We start from the raw sequence: 27,470 nt of genomic DNA on the forward strand, positions 1-27,470 counted from the left end.
TGGGGGGGGGGACTTGAACAATTTTGGTCATATAAGGGGGGGGGCATTTGAATTTTTTTTTAAGGTATTGAGGGGGATCTGAAAAAAAAGATTTTAACTGCGATTCGTTCAGCGCCCCCCTCCCCCAAATCGTTATTGTGAACGCAGCCTTAGGCCTACATCGATAAGCTAAAGTTTTATCCCTTATCAGAACGTACCTATATGATAGTTTTGGGGTGGGGATCGGACGGCTGGAGCTTGAAAAATCATGATCATATAAATGGGGGTGCAACTTCTTAGGCTATTGAGGGGAAAAAACCTGAGATTTCAATCGCAATTCCTCCAGCCTCCCCCAGCCCCCCCCCCCCATTTGTGAACGCAGTAAATCATACACGATTACGAAGCTTAGCCTATACACGACTACCATATATTTCATACACGTTCAGTACTTGTTTTTATCAAGTATTGCTAAGTAAAAGAGAAGCTCAACCTTGATGTAATACCAAAACGGATGTATTGATAATATTAAGATTTCATGATTGTGATATTTAATTCATATTAAAGTATTTACTCCTTGTCAGCATGTCAAACACAGTCAGTTCCTCCCTCTTTGTTCTTTGTTCCAATCAAATCGACGTATAGGCTAAACGAGGCCTAAGCTTACACGTGTTGCACTATGTCTCAAAATAGTTTGGGTGTGGAAGACCGGACGAATCTACTTTTCGGAACCTCCTATAGCCCTCGAGTTTCATATGGTATTCTCCCCTGTGTAAGTACCATTACGTGTATGTGCAAGTTTGTTTGTTGCTTTGCGTGGCATTAGCTCTGCGTGATTGGGTGCTATACATAGCCGGCTGACAAAACATAGCCATGCTACGTGCAGAGTTGTACACCCATCATGCACTTCGGCGACGAATATTCGGAATCTCAAACTTTTTCAATTCTTTTTTGATCAACCGCTTGTTGGGGTTCATTTTGAAGCTCTTGGTCAAGAAATTTTTCACCGTCAAAGTATTTCGAAAATTGTAAATTTTATTTGTCCCCAAAGTTAAGGCCAAAGGATGGCGGCCATTTTGGATTTCAAATATCCGTAAATCTTGGGTACTTCGTTTCTCAAGTACCAAAATTTGCACGGTAAAGCTTTATCCCGATTTCCATCCGCAATTTTGCAAGATATGGCTGAGATATTTCTTGAGGAAAGATTGAGCAAAAGTTTTAAGTATTTTTAACAAGTTTCGTTATGATGGCGTTTAGGCGTGCATGCATGGACACGTGGCCATTATCATGAATGAGTATTTACATTGAACGCCGGCCGCGCCATAAATAAATATAGAAACGCCATGCGCCGACAGTGCATTTGACATTAATGAGTACAAATTGTGTTTTAAATGGTAGTTCGGTTACCCAGACTGCACTTGGAGCATAAGTTAGGCTGGCTCTCATGTTCGGTAGTCTGAGACAAAGAGCCCGCTCACCACGTGGCCCTACGAGTGTGGCGAGAGTGGGAGGCGGCGTAGCAAAAGCCGGACACTCTCGCCATGGAGGTAGTAGTCTCTACTACCTCCATGCTCTCGCCATACTCGTAGGGCTACTCATCACGTAGCTGTGGGTCCATAGCTGTGGTCGTGGCGGGTTAAAAACGTAAAAGTCAAGACCAGCCCGTAAACGGCAGAAATCCCGTCCGAAAACACCACAGCTACTCACCACGCAGCGCGTCAGGGCACCGTCACACACGATCCATAGTAAAAATCTTTCCCACTTGCACGAATTTTTGACCTCGTTTCTTATTTTCGCCGTTCTCGCGCTATAGGTCGGAGAGGAACGTCATTTTTGGACTCCAGGTTCTCTACGATTTCAAGAATACAAAAGTATAAGAATTATGTGATAAAATTTCCCAAATTTGACTAAAAATGCGATTTTTTTAGCTCACATTTGATATATGTATATAATGCCAAAGAGTGAGTGCATGACAGGTCAGGGGCATCTGTATGTATATGTATGTATGTATATGTTATCATATGTGCAGACCATCATGTATGTCCATTGTCCGTCCACATAAAAAAAACTTAAAACTGCGGCACCTACCATCTTAGTATTTGGCGTACAGGTGCACCCTGATAGAGATATGAATTGTTCAAATGAAGTATGCCAGTGTCAAAAATATGCAAATGAGATAAGAAAGGGAAATCCTGCAAATGACTAGAACTCTGTAACCATAGGCCACTTTGGTTGAAACTTGGTATGCAGGTTCTTTACAATGACTTAGTTACATTTATTCAAATTGTGGTGAAATTTTTATGTGTATTTTTGGGTCAGTTTTTCGCGTTTTTGGTTTTCAATAGTGCATGAAACAAGTGGGTTGAATGATTTTGAATCAAATGTGAATATAAAAAATTCAAAGGAATTGTTGCTTGATTCAAAAGTCAAGAAAAACAAGTACAGGTCAATCCGATCATTTGACTTTTCTACATTATACACCACCTTTCCCCACGATAAGCTAAAAACTAAGCTGTCATCTCTTGTGAAACAAGTTTCCTGCATAAATATGGCAGTAGAAGGTGCCAATACATTGTCATCAAACATAGGTTAGGTTATTTTAGTAACAACATGGTTGCCCAGCACAAATAAACAGATGAAGAAATTATTAAAATGCCTAATTTCAACAATTTTTTGTTAAGAATGGAGGTATGGTATTTCAACAATTATTTATCCACATAGGGATACCAATGGGTACAAATTGTGTACCCTTCTTGCTATAGTTATATTTCTGTATTCATTATATGAAGCAGAGTTTCTTCTATCGCTCGATCTACAAAGCAGGTCTAAAAATCTTGCAACTTCCGAAGGCGTTTTAACAACACACACAGGTATATTGATGATCTAATAAGACAATCCAAACATATCAAATTACTTGTATCATTATCCTGATGAGTTGGAAATTAAAGAAACAAACAAGGGTAAAAACTCAGCTTATCACAATCTGTTCCTACAAGTATCTTATGATGGGCTGTAACACACTAAGCTGTGTGACAAACGACGCTTTCGATTTTGAAATTATAAATTATCTCCACTTGTCAAGTAATATTCCCTCTGCACCTTCTTATGGTGTATACATTTCTCAACTGCTCAGATATTGTAGAGCTTGTTAGATCCAACAAAAGTGTAAAGAATTGTTATTAATAAATTATGATTATGAATATTGTTGATAAAAATGTAATATTTCTGTCATTATCCTTAGAAGTGATTGGTATTATGCCAAATTTTCATAGTACAATTTCAGATAGATGTGTATAAGTCTATAGTCACAGCACTACCTCTGCATGCAGTCTCTCGATCAGGCCGCTGTTTAAACAGTAAATAATAGGAAATGGGCCAACTATACGCATAATTAACACAGTAGTGCACATGGGGCCTTCAAATACTAGTAATTCACATTTCCTTCACTGCTGCTTCTTGATTTCCAAAGTTTCTACCACATTGGGGCACAGTTGCTCGACTTTTGCAGAGTTGCTTGGATAGTTGATCAAAGGCTGAAGGTCTGGAGTGTGAGGCCGAAGGGCAAACCTCGGCAGTATACCGGTAGTTATAAGAATGGAAGAAAGTGTAAAATGAAACTGAAGGAAAGAGAGTCTAGGATTACTGATATTTCTTCTGTATAGGAAGTTATTTGCTGTAAGCTTGTACAATTATATGAATCACTAATATTCATAGGAAACACTGTAGGCTCCTTAGTCCCTGAAACATTGGCTTTTTACCTTATTTATTAACACACTTGAGCTAATGTTGTACAGATTTCTGTCTGTATGTTCTATCTGTCAGTCTTTGTGTCTGTCTATTGGCACAATATCTCAAGAAGCAATTAATTATTGGTGGATACCGGATGTGGCTGGCATAATTACATCTAATTAGCGTAATTGTTCAAAATTCCCACTTTAATATTAAGCAAAGGCCCCCTTAAAACAAACACAAATATGCAATTAATTATGTGGCCCCCTCATAAATGAGATTTCAGATAATGATTTACATGAGTATTTATAGATTAGCATTCCGCACCCTGATTTCGGCTTATAGACGTATATCCACGGTCACTCCACAAAATGTAACATCACTATGTGATGAAATCCACTATCTGTAGCCTCAGTAAAGTGATAGCAGAGCTAATCTGCAGAAGAATGTGATAAAGTTGAAAAACTATCAACTAGAGTTTGCCTCAAGAGGACAAAATTATGTTTGAACTGAAATAAATGAAGTGTGAATAATTCTAGTATGCTTCTAATTTATTCAACATTTACTGAACGGAAAAGAGAAAGAAAAACTGTTTGATCTATTCAATGCTTTAAGTTACGCTTATATTTGCCAATACCTTGAAAACTTATTTCTTCAATATAGTCCTACCGGTACTTTAATTTCAATTGCATTTACCAAAATCCACAGGGTCAAAAAACTTGCAAGGCGTTTTAACAACATGCACAGATATATTGATGATCTGATTAGTCTAGACAATCCAGACATACCAAATTACTTACCTCATATTTATCCTGATGAGTTGGAAATCAAAGAAACAACAGAGGGTTGGAACTCTGCTTGATATCTTGATCTGTTCATACAAGTGGGTACTAATAGGCTACACACTAAGCTGTATGACAAAAGGGATGATTTCGATTTGAAATCATAAATTATCCCCACTTGTCAAGTAATATTCCATCTGCACCTGCTTATGGTGTGTACGTGTCTCAACTTCTCAGGTATTGTAGGGCTTGTGATTCCTACGCTGATTTTCAACTGAGACACAGCTCATTGGCATCAAAATTACTGAGACAAGGATACACAACAAAAAGACTCGTTAGGACTTTCAAAAAGTTCTACGGTCGATATGACGACATTGTGGCCAAATATGACACTTCGGTCACTCAAATGATTAACGACAGCATTCCCGGCTTTGACTTATTACAGTGATTCATATCCTGTATCTTTTCATACAATATTTAGACAATTTTGGGACCAATCCTGATGGGTGTAGCATGCTAGCAGGGTACGCTTACCCATTCCGGACACCTGGTACCACCACTAACTGTCAGTGGTTCAGGATGGTCCTACTTAAATTTGTAAATCACAATTGTCCCATGGACCTGGTAATGTATTAATTACCTTGAATGGAAATGATTATTGGACCAGTTTAATGTCATATTATTATAGATCATGGCATCTTGATTTATATGGTCTATGGTCCTAATATGCAATGGATCAAAAGCATTATTCCTGATTTTGGTTCAACTTGATGCTCCTATGGTGCACTTAATCCCTTGCAGTCCCTTGCATTAATTACCAGCCGTACGTAACCCAAACACAGTACAATAAATTACCCACAATCCTGTTTGATTTGTACCAACGACGTCACTTTTCGTATAACTTTTTCAGTTCTGCATAAAAGCAATAAATGTGGAGTCTCAAGATAATCGATTAATTATGTTTATTAAAAGTACATTAAAACATTGTAGTATAAATGTCAAAGAAACCGTTAAATAACCATAAAAGTCACATTCTGTAGGTACTACAAATGTCAGTTTTGGGAAGCAAGTTATGACCAACTGAAGGGGTCATTCTCTGAAAAAATTAGCATGTAAATTTCTTTTGTCTTTTCTATTTAAAAATCAATATCCTTTGTTTTGTAAAACAGGTGCAACTAGTCTCCCTACTTTCCATCACTTTATTCTGTATGGCTGAGGACACAATCAGTGAAAAATTTACAAAATCATTATCTCCTCTCTCAATCGAGCACAATTTTCTTAATCCTTTAAAATGGGAATTGAGAAAAAAGGTGTACTTATAAGTACGTTTCAGAATTTTATAACAAGTCCAGGAATTTGTCTACACATGGGTGACATGCTAGACTTCACAGGGGAATCTAGTACATTGGTACAAATCATGATGTATTATGGGAAATGTGCGTAGTACTGTGCAATAGACCATCATTCTCTGTACGTGTGGACATTGTACTGTGTAGCAATATATGAAGGCCACTTGTGTTAATTATATTAATTAATCCCTTATGAAAATGAAACTGTGCGGTAGCTCTGCTGTAGACTAGCGGCAGCTCTGCCGTAGAGTTGCTGCACTAGTGCTGCACAGGAAAGCTGTGCAAGAGAGGCTGTGCAAGAAAATGCAGCTAGCTGCACAGTTTCTGCACAGTATTAATCTGAGCAGAAACTGTGCAGCAGGAGACAAAACTGTGCAGCTTCTGTGCAATAATCTCCATACTGTACACCTTGTGTGCGGCAAATGTAAAATGTGTACAGCTTGTGTACAACAGACCTTGAAGTGTGCAGCTTGCGTGCAGCAGGCCATCAAAGTGTGCAGCTTGTGTGCCAGAAATGACAATTACGTGTACAGATTGTTATTGATTATTGCTGCAAATATATGGAGCAACACATGATGGGCACATTGCCGACTATTTCATTACCGGGAGTACAGTGTACCATTGCACTTCGTGACCAGTCATATTCAAGAAAACAAAACTGACCTTTCATTTATATTTTGCATTCATTTATTTTTATAACAGACAATCCAACTTTTAAATTATAAAAACTGTTAGATAATGGACAGCACACTTCAGCTGGTGAAAGCAACACAGGCCTAAGTAAACTCAACAACATTGCAGGATGATGGATATAAAGAGTACATCTGTATTACAGCAGTGACATGTAACATCATTAGATGAGTACCCCCTTCGACGATCTGGTTTGGTAAATCAAGGTTCAATCGACAACTGAATTTTTAGGAAAACAAATTTTTTAAAACAGGGACTTGTCTGACTTGCAAGTTAAACTCTGTATTTCTGCGAGTGATACCAAAATGCACTGAAACAGTTTCGAACGAAATCTATGATGGTCTGTAACTTGTGTAAGGACGCGTCGTAGACTTTTGTTACTACAAATCTGTACCTTAAAAATATCGACAGATGAGAACTTTTCATGGTAGAAACAAACAAATAAACTTCAATGTCGCAGGACCCGCTACTAGTACCTTGGCTCCAAGCAGGGCCGTGGACGTGCTCAGACGCTATAGCAGTGTATACAGTATACGGTACGTACGTACAGTGCCCAGCACTAGCACTGAAGCATAGTCTGTGTCCTGTCATCGCTAACAAAATCTCGCTTTCTGTTATGACTGGATTGATATTCAATGCTTTTGTCCATGTTTTCAGCGTTAGATAATTGCCGAGCACAATTTTGGGGTGTTTCACACCCCATCCCGACCGCTGTACGAAAATCCAATACGCTGCTTCGCCAACGTCCAGCGCTGAGCTGCAGCCGACATGTTTACACTCTGAGGTCACGGTTCATCAAGTTCAGTTCGCGCATTGATATTGAATCTTCGTGTTGAAAGAAATTTTACTCTATTTTGAGTCTTTCTATGATGAAAATAACCAGTTTCATTATACTTGTAAATTGGGTGCTCTATCAAGTATAAAACATAACGGATTGGTGAATAATGTAGAGTCAATTCCAACGTTTAAAAACGGGACTACATTATAAATCGCGTAATGATTTATAGATCGCACTTCCGTTAACGTCATGAGGCTTGATCGGCGCGAAGTTAGATTTTGGTACCATCGGCTGTGTACTTGTTGTTAGGGAGTTATCTAGTGGACAATTTCGTGATCTTTCTATGGAATCGCCAGGCAAATGATATCACAGTGTTGGAAAAACGTGTGTACAGCACCAGAGATAGAGTTTCAAAATTTGTGAACGCGAACAGCAGTAAAAATGCTCACTATGTTTTCTAAGTATGTACACACGGTTCGGAGAGACCTGCAACCGGAACCGGGATCGAATCATCCAGCCTCTGCGAGCCATTCTCAAATGTACCGGTAAGTCAATGTACCGTCCGTCTGTTCATCGCTATAATGTTCTGTAATCGTTGCATTGCTATGTTTAGCTACAGATAAATTTTCGTTGAGTACTGATTCATACTGAATTCACTTTCGTTTCACAACAGTTACAGTAAAGTGCTGAGATTTTTGCAGATTGTCGCCCGTCGCCGCCGTTGGTATGTAAACAACATAGGGCGAGCTGTCCGCTGTTTGACATTTGATCATTATTAATTAATAATCATAAATGTATATGCATTTTTTGCTTCAAGTTTTCACTTGTTGTGTCTCTTTTCAAATAATTATTGATGTCTTTCATCAAATTGCGATGTTTAAATGTGTGGTCAAACGGTAAAGACTTATACTCTTCCCTGAACGATTTGTATTTTTCAGAATGCATAGTGAGGAAGGGACAAGAAATTCAGAGAACAGAAAGCCAAATCGCAGCCTATGACAGTAATGTAAATGTTACATGAAACTTCTCGAGTCAAAAGAAATTCTCTTGAAGATACTTGTGGCATGAAATGAACATGGCATTTAAATAAATCGTACCACATTTGAATTTAATCTTTTTTTCTCTATGTCTTTTTATTTAACAATTACTTTACTTGCGCTGACCATTTTTTCTTGTGAAACTGGTATTTCAGAGCTTAGTTGGATAAAACACATCTTGTGCTTTCCACAGTCTGTCAGGTTTTCAACGGTGTCACCGTCATGGCGTCACTAACATTGGCCATGTTTACACAAGCAATTTTACAACTTCTGTGTACATATCTGAGCTGAACGTATTATATCGTTGGAAAAGAAAAAAACGTTGAAACTTATGGTACAATACAAGAAATTTTGCTGTCACTTATTGTGTTGCTTCTTTGGTTTTCAGTATCTATCGTCTATTTAATAATGTATTTCGTTTTCTTACTGTTGCTGAAATTGGTAAAAGTTTATCCCACAGCTGACTGCTGTGGAATTATGCCAACTTATGAAGGAAAGTTTGCATTTTGTAGTTTACGGCAAATCTGCAGTAACATGCAAAATAATTTGCCGCAAATTTTACCTACTCCTGGTAGCTGTCCTGCAAGATGCCACAATTTTCTGTGAAGTTCCTGCACAGTCTTTCATGTACTCTGTAGTTCAAAGGGCTATTGTGCAAACACAGGCTTCCACATTTCCAACACAAAGTTACTGCAGTTACTGTTTTCAGCATCTCTTGCATTATATATTTGCTCAGTGCAGCTAATGTGTATAATGCGAAAGAATCACCTTACAGCAAAGCCGCTGCAACTTGTTGTATTGTTGCACAGTTCCTGCACAAAGCTACCGCACAGTTACTGTTTTCATTGCTTCTTGCACCTGTGCGGCAGCAACTAATTTGCATGAGAAAAATCGCCTTACAGCAGAGCTGCCGCAACCTGCTGTATATTGCTGCACAGTTCCTGCACAAAGCTGCCACACAGTTACTGTTTTTATCATTTCTTGCGCCTCTGCGGCAGCAGCTAATTTGCATGCGAAAAAGTCGCCTTACAGTTGAGTTACAGTAATTGTCTGTTGCACTAGTGCCGCACCTGTGCAGGAACACTGTGCAGCAGGCTAAAAATTTCATAAGGATAAGGTACCTGGCAGTGGCAGCAGTACAAGACAATTGCACATGTGAGATAGCAAGACAAATTCACAGCACAGGGGCATTATACAAATAGAGCACTGCAAGGGATTAAGTGCATGTAACAGTAAGGATCGAGCATGAAAACAGAGCTGTCGATCTCCAATAACAGGCTCAAGGAATTGTAACACACCCACATACAAGAATGGCTGATGTGCAAAACTCATGTCTCTTGATCTGGCTACATACACTATCGCTTAATTCCGGCTACCGCTTAATTCCCTCCATGCCAGTGAATTCACCGGCCGTAATAACCTCCTGCACCTTTGACCTGAACATCACTCACTCGTAGCAGACATCTGACTTTAAGGACACACACACACACACACACACACACACACACACACACACATATATATAGACGTATGATGACAGATATAGAAATAATCCGTGTACCGGTAGAGATGAATATTCAGCTTATGCATGCTGGCGAAACACAACCTCAGACCATAGGGGATTGCCTACATGTCTGTCCCCCGGGGATGGGGAAGGGGATAGAAATGTCTTTGTCTCAGCACAGGTTTCTCCTTTTATTTTTATTTTATTTTTATATAATCTGTGGATGCTGTCACGTACCAGCTTTATCACCGGATTAACTAATTGAGAAAGTCAACAACAAACGCATCAGCAAGATTTGGGTATCTTCTGTTATACCTTGCCGGTGTGTTCTTTGTTGACTTTGTCAATGTGACTTTGTCAAGTTAACCCACAGTGATAATCTGGTGATAGCATCCACAACTGAAGGATAAGGTCAGAGGTTGCAGAGCGCTAGACTGGCCCCAATCGCCTGGCTTTCCTTGGCAGCTGATCATTACTGGCCAAGCAACGGTGTACCTTGCAAATGCTCTTTAGTGTACAAGCGGTCTAGCGTAAAAAGCGTACAACGTCAGCAAATGATTGACAAGGACTTGGAACTTCCAAAGCGATCTGTTTAGCACAAGAAAGTAATCTTAATTTGTACCTAACAGTTATCTAAACTTGATAAGGGAGGTGTTTTTGTCTTGATATGATTAGAGATGCATGAGCATGGGCAGGCAGAAAATGATCAGGAAATTAGGCCTGACACTAACATAACACTCTTACACAGTGCAGTGGTAAATGGGCCACCGTATTATGTGCATGCACAGTTTTCAGTCTGACTCAATCAAACTGAAAATTTACCCAGTTTGAAACCAAGAGTCAAGACTTACTGCATAGAACATTCTTGAAATAAAACTTCCATAATCAGTGTCTGAGCAATGGTAGGAAATTCAATGGTTGCAACACAATTCCAACACAAATAACGGGGAAAATCTGCCCACCTTTCATGTATGTTGTAAGCCTTATGTCAAATTATTTATAGCAACCAAATTAAATCCTGCAAGGTTCACAAGTCTGTGGGCCAAGGCATTCACCCCACCACCTACAAAACAGCCCACCACTTAGTGTGACAGTCTGCTGAAGTTTAGTCCATCAATTTATTCCTTTTTGATAAATTAATATACCCACAGACTTGGAGCAAGTCTACCAGTCTAGCACCTGCACACAGCTGAATCTTTCAGTTTAAATTGAAATATCTCCTACCCCATACTTCTACACCATTTTCATATACACTTCATGTCACTGTCAGATTTTTTATGACTTCTAAACATTTTCAAGATCTGGGGGTGGTAGAGGGACCATGTCTTAGTGAATGAAATGTTAATTGGCGTTGCTCTGTTGGCGTCCTGAGAGATTTATCTGAAATTTCAAAAATAAACTTTGCACATATTTAAAATTAGAGGTCCACTTAGCAAGAAATGTCTGGTGTTTTCTCAATATTGCAGGCTTTTTTGAAGAAAAATTGACAGGAGAGAAAGTATTATGCCAAGTTATCCAAAGCAACTATTAGTCCCCGCGGACGCAGTCCGGCAGGGACTTATACCGTAGATTGGGTTCAGTCCATCAGCAGCTGTCTCTCTGTCACCCCTGAGCTGATTTTTTTCAAACTGTATTCAAGGATAAAGTACTGTGGCATACAAATGAATGTAAATTCATTTCACGATATGATCCAATATGGCCGCCAGGTGGCCATTTTGTTGCGAATTTTCATGCTTTTGAACCATAACTCACAATCCTGAACAGATTTGTGTGTTCAACCTCGCAAATAGACATTGTATTGTAGTTTGCATGTGCATGTCAATTGACCATAATCCAGCGGGGACTGTGTCAGCAGTGATGACTTGTTCACCAATACACTTGAAAGTAAATATATCTGTACGCCAGACATTTGATATTGAAAGAACCAGTGCAGACGTCCTGTAGAGATACTGTGGGCTGTGTACTGATGCCATTCTTACGTAAGGAATATACTTTCAAATAATATTGAATCTTAAGTTTTGAAGAGAAACTTAAAGATCCTACATGTGAAGATCAACATGGTTCTAACATCTTTGAACAACTGTTTCACAAACATTGCAGGCTTTTGGAAGAAATATTGACCAGGAGAGAAGGTATTATGCCAGGCTTTTCAAAAGAGTTATTCAGAAATACACTTGAAAGTAAATATCTGTGCACCAAGTGTGAATTGATATTGAAAGAACCAGTGCAGACATCCTGTGGACACAGATACTGTAGGCCATGCATTGATGATATTCTTACGTAAGAAACACTTTCAAATAATATCACATCTCAAGTTTTGAAGAGAAAATTAGAGATCCCATGTGAAGATTAACATGGTTCTAACATCTTTGAACAACTATTTCACAAAAAGAGCAATGGAGTGTTGAGTATAGTACAGATATACTACTGGTAGTAGCTAGATTGCTCAAATAGAATTAAACGAATTCTCTAAGGCTGCTCATGGAGAACAAGAAATGCACATTCCCTTCAATCACTCAGTTTGAAACTTCTTGTATGTGTGACTATTTATGAGTGCCCTCATGAATAATTAATGTTACCAAACTCCGTAAATTTACTTTTATTATACCTCAAGTTATTTGTTACTTTAAAAAGAATCGCGGTTTGATTGTCATGACCAGTTTTTTTGTTAGAAAACATAAGAATGCAGAGTTTTACTAGAAATATTGGTCATTTGATCACAATTGATTCACCACATTACGGACACCAAATTTAATAGCGGCACCTTATCAGCTCAGTATCTGGATAGTTACAAAAGACTGGTTTGCCAGATCATCATATACTTGACTTGTTTTGAAATGTGCACGAACAAATTGCCTTAATTTTATGCTTTATCCCAGCATTAACATGCCTGAGAGTGTATACTCCTACCACAGCAGACTTTACTAAAACTCTTTCATGTTGATGTCATTGACAGGGAACCTGGACAGCAGCAGTGCATTGTTTGTGGAATAAGCAGTGACCCAGCCAGCATCATCAGTACTAGTCAAGTATACTTTCACATTTGGGTTGTCTTTTTGATAATATCATATACTTCATCATCATAATCCCTCACTTGAGCGATTGTGATCATGCAAGTGCAAATTTTTATGTACTACTTCTATTGGTTTGGGAAGGTTACACCTGAAGTTGTTGCGTGCATTGTGGCAAAACGAAGCCAAGTAAAAGTGTCACAATATTCTGTAAAATATCTGTATGCAGAGTGTGGCTGAAATAAATAAATAGCAAGAAAAACTGTAATTCTATTTCCAAATTTATAGAACCTATCTGCATTCCTCCCAGATATTCAATGTATTTTACATGTAGTTCATTGATAATAGTAAGCCCATATGTATTGTTTTCACCATACATGTACGGTATACTGAGTCTCAATTACATTGTATAGCGCTCGATCCCTTTGCTGTTGATCATTTTGGATACTATTAGAGCCTCAATAACTTGTAGCCTTGCACAGAGTGTTTTGCAGAATGCCTTCAAACCTACTTCCCAACCAGTGTGAACATTCACACAATAGTTTGATTGTTAAAAAAAGCATAATAATTGTTATTTTATCGAGATGCATAAAATATGATGTGAACAGAATACAAACTAAGATTATTCTGGAAACTTTAACGGTGACTTTTCACTCAACCAACACATTTTTTGAAAACCATATTTCTTATCAAAGATGATGTGAAAACCTCATACAATATATATTCAGAAAGCAGAGAATCTAAAGGTTAGTATGGTAACAAGAGTTTTTTCAATGGATGACTGAGATACATGTTTGGGGTAGAAAACCTCAATTTTGTTATTATTGATCAAAATTAATTCAAGTCAAAAACTTTATACAATGTCATGAAATTAAATATCACATTTGAAATTAAGAGTATACAGCCAGACCCCCCACCTAAACACAGAAGTTGCCTTTACCGTGCGCGTGTTTAATTATCCACAGCCCCTACAATGTCCCTTTTATATTTAACCCTTTGATTGCTGTATTTTTCCCATCAAAATTTCAGTGCAACATTTTACCAATTTTCATGAATTTTTCTGTAATTTTTTGATAATTTTGGATCAAATGGACATCACATTTCATTGGCTACAGTTTTTTACAAAAATTTGGCAAAAAATTGGAAAAAATTTAACTAGGGTACATTTTATAAAGTTGACTAAATTTACTTTGGCTCTCAAATCATTTATGTTTATTAATTATACTGAATGAGTCAATTTAACTCGCAGTACTTGCATTTATAGACTTATTTCAGTTTATGTATGTTGAATCTAATACCAAAAGGATGCTTGATGGCTTACTGGTACTGACATTGTCCCTTATTCTTGTGTGCCCATGCATATACCAAGACTGAGTCAGGTACTGTAATTTCTATTACTGCATTTGTCCAAGTATACTTACATGTGAGGATAAATTCTAGTTTGACCTTACTTGATCCAGAGGTTTCACATGTTCATTTTTAGTTACTATAGACTATAGTCTATAGAAGCTATTGGGATGGGTATCCATCCGGCATCCGGCGTCAGTCTGTATGTACAATCTATGTATATATGTCAGTTTATGAGGATGTCCGGCCATTCAAATATCTGGAGAACCGCAGCACTTACAGACTTGATATTTGTTGTGTTAATGCAACATATGATTATGACAACAATCTTACTAGTTTTTCGATATTGTTGAAAATGTGCAAATTTGCTCAAAAAAGCTGTTTTGATAAAAAATCTTCATAATCGCTGGTCAGACAGCCTTGATATTTGGTGTACAGGTCCCTTGGGATGACCTTACCTAGATTTGTTCAAAGTGTGATGAAATACGCAAGTTTGTACTTTTAAGGTAATTATTGCCATTTTTGGTCAAAAAATCATTAAAATCATCTTCTTCAAAACTGTAGGTCATATAGCTTTGATATTTGGGATGTAGGTCAGGGCCTAGGGATGACCTATTTAAGATTTGTAGAAATTGTGCAGAAATATGCAAAATTTTTAAGGCAATTTTTGTCATTTTTGGTCAAAAACTTATTACACAAAACCACTTGTCTGATAGCTTTGATATTTGGTATACAGCTTCATAGGGATGATCAAAACATGATAATTATTCAAATATGATGAAATCTCCAATTTTATATTTTTTTGGGCAATTTTTGCCATTTTGGTCAAAAATTTGTCTCTCAAAAACTTCTCATCTGATAGCTTTGATATTTGGTACAGGGTTTGAAGATTTATCTTATTTAGATGCATTGAAATGATGAAATCTGCAATTTGATTTTTGGGGCAATTTTTGCCATTTTTTATAGGCATACATGTACATGGCAGTTTTCTATGCTGGCTATTGATGAATGTCTGTGTACAGAGGGGTCTGTAAGTGTGAGCCATACTGAAACAGTTCTTCTACCTTAAGAATACATTGTATTGCAAAAGCGCCTGTGAACGCACTATATCTGGTATCATGCTATGTTTGTCCTCTACCCTCTATAGTAGCTTCATGGACATTGGCCCAATGTTTATGCAGAATGTGACACATCATATGAGTAGACATCAAGTTAACAGCTTTAATAAAAACCAAATTTATAGCGGATTCAACATACATTATCTCTCATCTCATTAGTTCAATGGAAATCAAAGGTTTGCAAAATGCGAATTATATATATATAGAACAATTGAGGTGTACAACAAAAAGAAATATGTGTTTCTTTAACACCTCATGTTGAATGCAAAATCATTCTGTCAAACCATTGCCTCTTGCAGACTTTCCCAGACAATGCCATTAAACGCGAACTTAAAATCCAAGAGGTTAGATGTATCATCGATGGCTGTGATTGGACCGGACAGTTTAAAGATTATGAGGTATAATTTAAGTTGCACTCTGCAGATGTATTAATCCATAGCAAAAAGTAGTATGTCCTCCATGAGCTAAATTTAGAAATGTTTGCAACACTTCTCAATAATAAGTTCTTTTGGTTGCCAGTATATCAACATATATATTGTCTGCATATCAAAATATGTGGAAGCATCCTTTCTATCTATACATACTGTATGAAAGATCATTCACTTCCAGTTATCTTCAGACTTCAGACTCAAGTGGCAAAATGAATTTGTTTTGTCATATTTTAACTTTGTGAAAGATGGGTCGTCTTTCCTACACCAAAATCACAGGGCTAATGTGCAGTGTTGAATAAGCTGTTATCCAATTGGTAGCTGAATGTCACCAATATAATACAAATAGACTCTCTAAGTTGCTGTGAATAATGACAATGGACCAATCAGAGACAGAGCTTATTCAACGCTGCACATCAGCAGAAATCACACTCTTAACATTCTTTAACTGATATTCCTATTTGTCAGGAACATCTCTGAGTGTGAGTTTAAAGTCATTAGATGTATCAAGACAGGATGTACTGAACAATTCCAAAGGCGTAACCTAGCTGATCATCTAGAATACCAGTGTGAAATGAGAATGATTGTCTGTGACTTTTGCAAGGAGGATATAGTATGGAAGGAGCTGAAGGTAATACTCTGGTTGTCACTTCTAGTAGTATTGCAGTCACCCCACACATGGGGCAGCATACATTCATACAGCTTGGTGAAGACAGCTATAGATGTATTTAAACAATAAAGCACACCCAGCAACAGTATACACAAGATTTGACCAGTTCACAACATATGTGCACGAGCGACAGCGAGTGCATATGAAGTGAACTGCCGTTAAAATCATAACAGGAACAACGGAACATCAAAAAATGATATTTGCTTTGCAGAGAGCTCACGTTTGTGCTGACCATGGTATCGCGAATACACCATGGTTCTTTTTGCATCTCGACCAATCAGATCACTGCATTTGTACCATCAATATACTAGTATGATATAATACATATTATATCATACCAGCATATAAATGGTGCAAATATAGCAAGCTGATTGGTCGAGTCGTAGAAAAAACCGTGCTACATTCTTGCAATTGTGCAATTGGCACAAACGCAAGGGCAATTTTTAAGAGCAACCTTTTTTGACATTCTATGCCAGAATTTCAATGTCTTTATAATATAATTTGAAGGATCTACCGTATGCATATCTGATATATTACTCATCAAAATTAAGGTCAAAAAGTGTCAAGATATGTCAGAGTATAGATCTGGTATCACTTGGTGTTCCACTCCCATACAATCTTTTATAATCATGTATAATTTTGAAACTAAAAACCTGAGAAAATTCAATTATAAGGATCAGGTTTTGATATCAATATATCACCTTTCTCTTCTATTTTAAATTCTAATGCATGAATTTATATTCACTTAAGGAATTTCACTCTGAAATGTTAACAGTCACTTAAATCTTAAATGATTATACTCCTCGTCATAGGTTCATCATGATAGCTGTCCCAAATACCCTCTAACCTGTGAGTTCTGTGATAAAAAGAACATACTGAGAGAAAAGGTTGGTAAACAATACTGTACGGTATGTGTACATATCTCCATTTATCTAATCGTCTCAAAACGGACGAACTACGAGCAGACCTACGAGCTCGTACGAGCGAAGTACGAGTGACGTAATGTGCCGTACTTTCAAAGTACGAGTGACGTAATGCAGGTCCCAAAATCGACAAAGTGAGCGTCAAGCTGAGCGTCGAAAAACAAAAAACAGCGTCGAACTGAGCGTTGAAAAAAAAGACAAAATAGGATTCGAAATGAACGTAGAAACATGCCAAACAGAATGTCAAAGAGGGGTTCTGAGTACGGGTGCTAAAATATAGCAAATATGCGAAATAAACATGTAATGACTTGACTGATTTCAGCTTGAATATAGCAAGTACGGGAACGAGTTCAAAACGTCTTTCACGTGGGTAGGCCCTACTACTGACTTTGCAGCACTATATTTATAACACTGTTGACAAAATCTCAACAACAATAAATTGTGGGTTCATCGTAATTGGTATTGCATGCATTAGTGAATTTTCAAAAATGACATTCATAATTGCATATATTTCAACTTGGGTAGCAAGAAAACCGACGACTCTGAGTGACTGGCACATGCAAACATCGCGTGCAAACGATGGGCGGTACGGTGGGAGTAGGCACTAATAGCGATAAACAAAACGGCCAGTTTAGCCTACCCGGGATATTGTAATACATACGTCATCCACCCTCTGATGTGATTTTCCTCTAATTAACGCCAAATAAATAAATATATTTGTAAAAATACATATATTATGTCGACGCCGACTTCATTGACGTCGACAAATCGACGTCAGCATTTATACTACGACTGATGCCTGGAACTTATCTACCGAACTGAGTGTAGCTAGGTAAGTTTGGAATGTGATGAGTTGGTTTTGAGTGATGTTTTTTTTGTTGTTCAGGAGCGCGAACGAACGAATTGAATATAGAAGTATCGAGCATCGATATCTTGTATGGCTTCTGCAAGTTCCGCGATGACAAACAGGAATATTGACCCCACAGTGACCTGACTATACCATTATTCAATAGGCGGGGCCGTAATCTCAACAATACACACCAATAATAGTGTGGTTTCGATAATGTGTTTTTTCAAAACTTGAAGTTGAATGCGAGGTCAGAAAAATGTTAGTCTTTAAAATCATTGTTGAGTAGAGGTCATTTTCAAATAGACTGTACAACATGAGGTACACACGGGTGCCACAAAAACACCCGCCAACTCATAAAATCCTTCATATTATTCATTGTACACTGTGATTAACATAATGTGGTGATCAGATTATTTCGAGGTCATAAGCTGACTCGCGAGCCACGCAGGTTTTATGTCTGTGAAATCATTGCACTTTCGAATTCGAGAAAGTAAAAAAGATTTACAACGGCGGTAGGTTCAAGTGCATTACAACCAATCGAGGTCTCTTCCTTGATGTTCGGACATTGCAACCTCTTCTTTGGTTCTTCTTTAAGAGCTTAATGTTACAATCGACGTCTGCAAAAAAAGTCTACCATCGTGGCGTATAATAAGTCAAAGAGTGTCGCGTCGTCTCCAGTCTTGACCCGTACGTACAGACTCGTCCGAAAGTCAAAGCCTAAAAGTATTCCTCCGCACTGCACTGATCCCGCTCTCACGACCAAAAAATAATCATACGAAGTTCACACCCGCTCCTACTTCCGAGTTTCGATATACACAGAAAATGTGTCTAAGCGTCATCCATTGAATACAACATAGTCCTATAAGCGTATTCATAAAAAATTAGGTCAAGAAGGCATGTGTGACTTATAGCTTGCATATGTCACTCGTAATATGAAGTGTACGAGCCAGTACTTCTGCTCGTACAATGACAATTTCGAGACAATTACATACCTCCATATCTTGTATATGACATTAACTCTCTGAGAATTGTAGTCACATGGTTGTGCATCTATTTCTACTGTGATATTTTCTGGCAGATACATAGTAAACACATGGCCCATCTTTGCACAAATGAGATTTGCCGTGCAAGAGCAGAGCACGTACAACAGACTTTAAGGTGGAGCTGCATCTTGCCAACACAGATTTTTTCAAAGCAATATTTCTCATCTAAGATGACAAAGAAACCCCTTCATGCAATATATTTTCAAAAAGCAGAGAATCTGAAGTTTAGCATGGTACCAATAGTTTACTCAAAGTATGAAGGGGTGTATATTTGGGATAAAAACCTCAACTTTGGTATTAATGATAAAAATTAATTTAATTCAAAAACTTAAATTACACTATTTTCTGAAATGTAATATTTCACTTGAAACAAAAGTATATGTAGAAAAAAACGACCATTTTAATTTGCATTATCTATTCTCATTCTAAAATGGCAAGGGTTGAAAGACTGACACTCGAAAAAGTGATAAAAACGTGATTAGCAAAATTAAAATGCCTCTTAATGTAAGAACTTCATTGCCAAACAAAATAGTCATTTTGTGTATATAGCATTTAAAGAACATAATGTGAAAATTTCAGAAAATTGACCCAGCCAGAGTGGAATTAAATTCTTTAGAAATCATGAATTGGGAGAAAAGATAAGCCAGGAAATTGGTTGATTTGCACACATTTGCATAAATTAACAGAAGTTCTTTGTCAAGTAAATTTGAACTGCTTGACAAGCTAAAAGGTGAACCTTACCAATATTTTAATCTTTGGTTGAAAAATTAATGAAAATTGAAGTAATGTTTGCAAAAAAGTGATTTTTGAGCAAAGTACACTGTGTTGGGTGCAGCACCCCTTAAAGGTATACTGTCACCTGTTCCAATTTTGCCACAGTTACCTTTGAAAGAGAAAATCTAACCAATCACAGATTTTAAGCGGGTGGTCGCTTTTTAAAAACAGCGCCCTCATATGGGGATTTTGAATACCAAGGAACGCCCCTTTGACCGTATGTGGGCATATTTAGATTACAGGTGACTGTATACCCTTAAAGTTGCGCCCCTTAAAGGGGCATTACTGGTTAAAAACTTACCAAGAATAGCTCAAGTCAGCACGCCATGCACAAAGCCCCGCTGATAGTTTAGTTTTCTTATGTCAATGTCAATACTTTTTGAAGTTTTCATCATGAATATGCTTTCTGCTCATAATCATGTATTCAAACTTAAAAAACACCATGCAACTTTGGGAAGATGAATAATTAGTTGTAGTAAGAAATGGCCAAAGAAATGGCCAAAAGTCAAGCCAGAAGCAGCAAATGTCTTTGTTATTGTTAGACAATGAGATCTCTTTCAGTATGCCTAATAGACCTTTCCCAGTCATCCCACAATGCATTGCTGTGGCAGTACCAAACACTGATACACAGAGAACAACAAAAACATACCAATGTTTGTATTGTTCAACTGATTATTATACAATAATGAGACAAATTTGCCACGCAAAAAATGCCACATGTAGTTATAGGTCAGATTGTAACTTTCTGTAGTGACAAAAAACAGTATGTATATTCAAGCATACCGTATAGTTGCCTTAATGTATCTCAGTGTTCAGTCGTTGTTTCAACCATAGACCCTTGAGGTTTTTTTCGAGGGTCTATGTTTCAACCACCTATGCAAGACTGGAGAATACTTGGCCAATGGTAAGCAGCCGCAAATGAGCATCATCTTAGGGGGTGTGCTTGTATTTATTCATTGTGACAGGTACTATATTACCGTACTGGTGTGGCCAAGTGTTCTTAGGATGTACAGTACCGATACATTGCTAATTTTTTATGCAATTGAGGATTTACACTTGTATAGTGTTCCGCCGATATTTTATCATAGAGTGAAGTGCAACTCATGGCATTTGCAGATCAATAGTTGATTTTGATATTAAAAGCCCCAATAATTTCAAAACTCTGTTGTTTCAAAATATATTTGCAAAAAATCTTGCATCATTTTTCCAGTTTGCAGAGCATATAGACATCAACACTGGGGATTGCAAGAAGAAAGTCGGTCCTTGTGCATACAACATTGTTGGCTGTAAAGCAATGGTAAGAGACTTCACTTCCCATATTTTAGATCTGAGCTGTATTTTCAAACCTATTTCATACTTGTAATTGGCATGTTTTCACCACAAACAGTGGTATAATTTTTTTGGCCCCTAAAAGTTCACATGGTGTAATTGTGTGATTAGATATTGAAGGGAAATGGGGAGAAATACTGAATTTTCGTAATTTTGAACATGAAAAGCATTTATTTGAAACAAAGTACAGTAAATCTTTGCTCCACCCAATGTAGGCTATTGGAGGGGAAGTTCACCAAGGCTGATTTTTACATATGTTCTAGCTTTTGGGTCACTATGGGTCTGGGTTCACTCACTTACATTCACGCCAGGCTTAATATTTGCATAACATAAACAATAGTTATGCAAATATTCACGGCCTGGTGTGAAGGTGAATGACAATGCCATATACCCATCAGAAGATGGTCCCTGCCATATCATGTGATGAAAGCGCCAACCTTGTTGCTTTTCCCTTGATTCAATATATATTAAGTTTATGAAGCCCAAAAATGTAACTTCCACCACTATATGTATCAGATTTTGTATAAAATCACGCACGTTATAAATGGTCTGTGTTTGCGGTAACTTTTTTCTCCTTGCGGCGTATGGCATATGCATTAGTCTACTAAAATTGCGTAATGGCTGTATTTGCATGCGTAATTTCACTTCCGCACTCGATTGATGGAAAAACTGACTACAAAATACGATGAGCCATTCAATAAATCTACACTACTTATTCAGATTGTATGATGTACATGTAACATTATTTTAATGAAAACAGTTCAACGAACAACTTGAACAATGGGCTGTGTTTCAAACATGCTGAAACATAGCAGCGAAGGGTATACATGTGACCGTCAAACACATTGGGCATTTAACCCAAAGGTTAGAGTTATTGCAGCTAATCCAGGCACTAGCAGTGTTCAGAATTTATACATTTATTTACTATACATCAAAACGTAACCATGGATATTCAGTCCCCACTGCTCTTGCAGTGGTAGCCTGTGAGCGGTTGTGGACGGGATTTTTTGGTAACCGGTGCATCATCATTGCAGCTCACGGCTTTACCTTTTGCATGTTGTTGTATCGGCGACAACAGGACAATACGTTATGGATACCGACATGGGTTCAATTTCACTGCGCTTCTCCGTGTTCTCCATGTTGGGTTGCCCGGTAGTGTCTTTCGATTGACCCTCTGAATCATTTTTTTCACGGACTTGTGGAGCAAAGTTGAAAGAAAATAGAGTTGTTTGCTTCGACGCCATGCTGCATGTGTGCTTGATCAAATTTGGGAACAGCGAGACGCGATGATCATGCACGGTTGGCATTTAATTTGTTGCAACATTTCTGTCAATCACTCACTTTGTGTCATCAGTTTCAGAAACTATCGCTCGCCTGAAAATTAGCAACGTAGTTCATAGGCACAGCTGACATGATAACGTGCCTTTGAACTACGATGCCGATTTTTCAGACAACGCCCAGAGAATCCGAAACTTTCCACACAAAATGAGTGATTGACAGAAATGTTGCAACAAATTTAATGTCAAGCGGGCACTCATCTCGTCTGGTTGTCACCTAAGCTCAGTCGCGGGGAGTGCTTTCGGAAACATTTTACTGTTATCCTTTGTGTATAGAAAACGCATAACAATGAAAAAAATGCGTAGAGAGTCAATTTCAATGCATAAATACACATTTTTTGGCGTAAACGCAAACACTGATGGTTAAAACAGCTTTTCCAGAATAAGCGTCCCAAAAGCTAGCAGATATGTAAAAATCAGCCTTGGTGAACTTCCCCTTTAAAAATAACTTGAGCACACTACAACTATGTGCATTTGATAAAATTCAGCACTGCCTGAGAACTCAGGTCAGTCGTTATTCATTGGTATGTAAACTGGATACATTAGAATATGTTTTCAATTGTTGATTTCAAAAATGTTGAACTCATGGGACCTAACCTGGACATACTGTATTTGATGCTGTCATTACCAGTAATTGGCAGAAAAATAATTACTTTGAATTTCTCAATTTGATCTGCTCATGCAGAGTTCCTTAAGCAACCAAGCAACATTATTCTCATTTGTTTGGACAATACAGCTCATGCACTGTACAATTTCAGTTCAGTAGCACTATTGCTTCCCCTCTTATCAATACAGCAAATTATACTTTTCCTTCCTTGTTTCAAAGGTTGAAGTAGAAAACCCAACCAAACACATGAAGAAATCCCAACTTCAGCATCTGGATCTTCTATTCTCCCAAATGTCTGATATCTCTGGGAGAATAGAAGAATTCACGCGGGAACTTGACCTTCCAGAAATGAGCAGGAAAACAGCAGAACAGCAGAGCAAACTTGAAAGACTTGAAAAGCAGCTTAATGACCTAGAGAATAAAGTGACAGCTGTAATATCACAGAATCAATCCCAAGATGCTTCACCAATTGTAGGGAGTCCGTTTGAACCAATCATCAATCAACAAGCAACTTTAATGGAAGAGTTAAAGAACAAGATGGCAATCTTGAACACCAAGGTTTCTACTCACGAGGGTGTCATCGCCGTACTTAACCAGCAGACGGAGAGAGACGCACATGCCATGAGGGAGATGGAGAGAAAGAGACGGGAGGACAAGGAACTGATTGAGGCATTGCAGAGAAAGATCAGAGCCCAAGACCGAATCATAGCACTGAAGGATGTAGCCTTGGCAGAACAAGACCTGCGTATCCAAGCATTGGAGAAGGTGTCATACGATGGTATCCTTGTCTGGAAGATCACAGATTTCACCAAGAAACAACAAGATGCACTTTCTGGAAGAACCACATCTGTCTACTCCCCTTGCTTCTTCACAAGTCGCCATGGTTACAAGATGTGTGCCAGGATCTATCTGAATGGTGATGGTATGGGAAAAGGAAACCACATCTCTTTGTTTTTCGTTGTCATGAAGGGTCCCTTTGATGCCTTGCTGAGATGGCCTTTCAAGCAAAAGGTACTGTATGTGTATATGTATGTTTGACAGTTGATGACTAGCTAAAATTGATCAATTTAGTAATGTGTGAGCTTTGTGAGGGTCAAGACCTGCAGAAGCTAGAGGGCTAATGCCTGGGAGATCAAGAGCAAAGAAATTCATTGAGTAATCATTCTTCCAGTTTAACAGTGCATGAAGTGTGTAGGTCATGTTAGGAGATTGCTGCAAAGCTCTTGCAACCTAAGGAAGCACACCTTATTTACATGTATTCCAAAGAAGGTGATACTGATTAAAAAGCACAATTAGTGCATGTAGTTATAATTTCAAACCTGAATCTGATCAAAATTTATTGTATTTGATAGCTCATACTAATACTTTGTGTGACCAAGGTTATATACTATAATGAGCACAGCAGTCTGTTTTGCTTTGTAATTATACCAGCAACTTGAATATCACAGACTAGTGACATCATTGAAAGATGCCCCTCACATGGCAGAGAGGTGACACATCCGATATATGTAACATGGCAGCCTTGAGTAGGTTGATAACTTTCTGTCGCTGTTGTTCACTGAAGTGTATTCTTTGACATCCACGTCTATTACTGAAATAGAATGGATAGTGTCTATATAGAATTCTCAACTGTAATATTTGTGAATGAATTGTTCATCATTTTGTGAGTTGTGAGCATCTATTTTGAGTGGATTGATTTGCTATTGACAGTCACATAATTGTTACATTTTACTGCTAAGGCAGAGCTATTCTTTGCCATTGCTGCCATCAGCTATTTGAATTTTATTAGCTGTAAGGTGGAGCTGCATGTTGCCAACAGTTTTTTAAAGCAATATTTCTCATCAAGGATAAACAGGATTAACCACCTCATACTGTATACCGGGGGTATTTTAAAAAAGCAGAGACTCTAAAGTTTAGTACGGTGCAGAAGTTTTACTTGAAGGATGACTAGGTGTACTATTTGGGGTAAAAATTCTCAATTGTGGTATTGATGATAAAAATGTCACTTGAAAGAAGAGTATATGTAGAAATAAATGACTATTTTATTTTGCATTATCCTCATTCTAAAATTGCATGGTTTGAAAGACTGACACTCGAAAAAGTGCTAAAAATCATGATTAGCAAAATTAAAAGGCCTCTCCTTCAAAATGTAAGAACTGCATGGCCAAACAAAATAGTTGTTTTTCTATTTAGTATTTAAAGAACATAATGTGAAAATTTCATCAGATTTGACCCAGCCAGAGTGGAGTAAAATTCTGTGGAAATTCTGAAATTGGGAGAAAAGAAGGCAGAAAATTGGGTGATTTGCATAGACTAACATTTCTTTATCAAGCAACTTACAGCAGCTTGACAAGCTAAAAGGTGAACCCAACCAATATTTTATTATTGGGTTAACAAATTAATTCAAATTGAAATAATATTTGCAAAAAATTGGATTTTTGAGCAAAATACACTGTGTTGGATGCAGCGCCCCTTAAGAGTTGAATATGTAGATACTCAGTAACCAAACTAACATTGAGCTCTGCTTCCTCAAAATTCCTGAAAACAGCTTGACGTATCCGAAAACCATTTATTTTTACCAGCGGCAGTGGTCCTGTATACGATAATATGCATATTTGAACAGATATTATAACTTTTGTTGATATTAGAATGATATTTTGGCACGGATATTTTGTCTACTAGCGTAAATAAGTAATTGTAATTCTCTCCTTGCTAACATGGTTGCATTTAGTAGATAAAACTACTGCCATGGACAGATGGAGCTGGTGACTGAAAAGCAATAAAGGCAATACAGCTGCAGTGTTTAACAATGTAATTGGGATCAGTCAGTGTATGATTGTGACACCCTAGAGGGTTTGCACTAAAAATATACAATGCATTGCCAGACAACATCACTGAACACAACCAAACTGACAGAAGGGGTCACATTTCTATTACATGTATTTATATTTTTATAAGAGTATTTTAGGCTTATTGAAAAATTCAGCCCTAAGGCCAAAGTAATTAAATTCTTTGTTTTGCATCCCAACCCTCTTAGGTTTTTAAGGTTTTCATAAAAAACACACACAGTGTATTTGAATGGGAAATTTTAGGACATGGCCGCTTACCTTTTCTGAACTAAAATTTTGTTACAATTTTTTATATTTGCTGCAATCAAATTACATTGTGTTAATTTTCTTGTGTGTGTTTTTTCAGCCGCTTAGAAGCGTACCTTTTCCCATTTAGAGTGGACGCAAAACAAAGATTTACTTACTTTGGCCAAATTCTTCTGATTTTTTTTTTATCAATTTTGTCTGCTTTTGATAATGATCATCATAATTGCAGATAAGAGGGTCATTGAATGTTAAAGGAAATTCCACCAGTAAGTTTCGTATTTCATAATATCTATGTGACAGTTTTATGAGATGATAAAACAAAGTTTGATTCTTGAGAATATGAACATTTGGTAGAATTCCAATTTTATTTGTTTGACTAAGTGAAGGATACACAGTGATGGCATATTTTTTGTTGGCTTCCAAGTTTCATTGGTTTCGTGCAACACTTGTGTATAATATCCTGTGGCATGTCAGAGAACTATTTGAATTGAAGCACCATGGTTATACTTCAATATATACAAAGTATACTCCAATTTGTTGATCTCCGCAAACATGTACTCTTCAATAGGCGACGAAAATAAGTAGTGGGAATCAGACTGTCATACAATGATGTACTCATGTTAGCCACGTACAGGCCTCGCAAAAATCAGGTACACATTCTGAACTTAATTTTGATTTTCTGTATGTTTCTCATGATCTAGGTAACTTTCATGCTGTTGGACCAGAACAACCGTGAGCATATTATTGACGCCTTCCGCCCTGATCCAACTTCCAGTTCATTCAAACGGCCGACCTCTGACATGAATATTGCTTCTGGATGTCCTCTGTTTATGCCAATATCTCAAGTTGACAGCACTCATCATGCCTACGTCAAAGATGATGTCATGTTCATGAAGGTCATTGTTGACACCTCAGATCTTGCATAATACATGGTTTGTATTAAGGATGAACTTTTTGTTTGTTATGCTTTGCAGTTTTACCGTTCATCAGTGCTGCAGTGTTCAGTGGCATACTTGTAAGTTCAAAATAGGCTTGATCTGAAAATTGCCATAAAATAAAGCCTAATATCAATGAAACTCTTGGTTTGCTTCGT

General features: G+C 37.6%; 1 protein-coding gene across 2 annotated transcripts; it reads left to right on the forward strand.

Moving 5' to 3' along the window:
* Nucleotides 1–607: 607 nt before the first annotated feature.
* On the forward strand, nt 608–27,453 carry LOC139138772 (TNF receptor-associated factor 2-like). 2 transcript variants are annotated; one of them, XM_070707294.1, is made up of 9 exons: nt 608–748; nt 11,946–12,125; nt 12,802–15,233; nt 15,621–15,719; nt 16,218–16,380; nt 17,232–17,306; nt 21,220–21,306; nt 23,502–24,293; nt 27,079–27,453. In XM_070707294.1, the coding sequence occupies exons 3-9, from the start codon at nt 15,208–15,210 to the stop codon at nt 27,301–27,303; spliced, it is 1,467 nt and encodes a 488-aa protein (XP_070563395.1). In that variant the 5' UTR covers nt 608–748; nt 11,946–12,125; nt 12,802–15,207; the 3' UTR covers nt 27,304–27,453. The 2 variants fall into 2 exon arrangements, with proteins under 2 accessions (XP_070563395.1, XP_070563396.1); XM_070707295.1 differs by lacking the exon at nt 608–748 and having other exon boundaries at nt 12,802–12,874.
* The last annotated feature ends 17 nt before the right edge of the window (nt 27,454–27,470 follow it).

Source organism: Ptychodera flava, chromosome 8 (assembly GCF_041260155.1).
Source record: "Ptychodera flava strain L36383 chromosome 8, AS_Pfla_20210202, whole genome shotgun sequence".
Classification (NCBI taxonomy): domain Eukaryota; kingdom Metazoa; phylum Hemichordata; class Enteropneusta; family Ptychoderidae; genus Ptychodera; species Ptychodera flava.

Excerpts from the sequence above, each read along its gene's own strand:
- LOC139138772 (XM_070707294.1), top strand. The coding sequence starts at position 15,208 with ATGAATGTCTGTGTACAGAGGGGTCT. Across the intron at positions 16,381-17,231 it reads TAGTATGGAAGGAGCTGAAG|GTTCATCATGATAGCTGTCC; the intron begins GTAATACTCTGG and ends TCCTCGTCATAG. Across the intron at positions 17,307-21,219 it reads AGAACATACTGAGAGAAAAG|TTTGCAGAGCATATAGACAT; the intron begins GTTGGTAAACAA and ends TCATTTTTCCAG.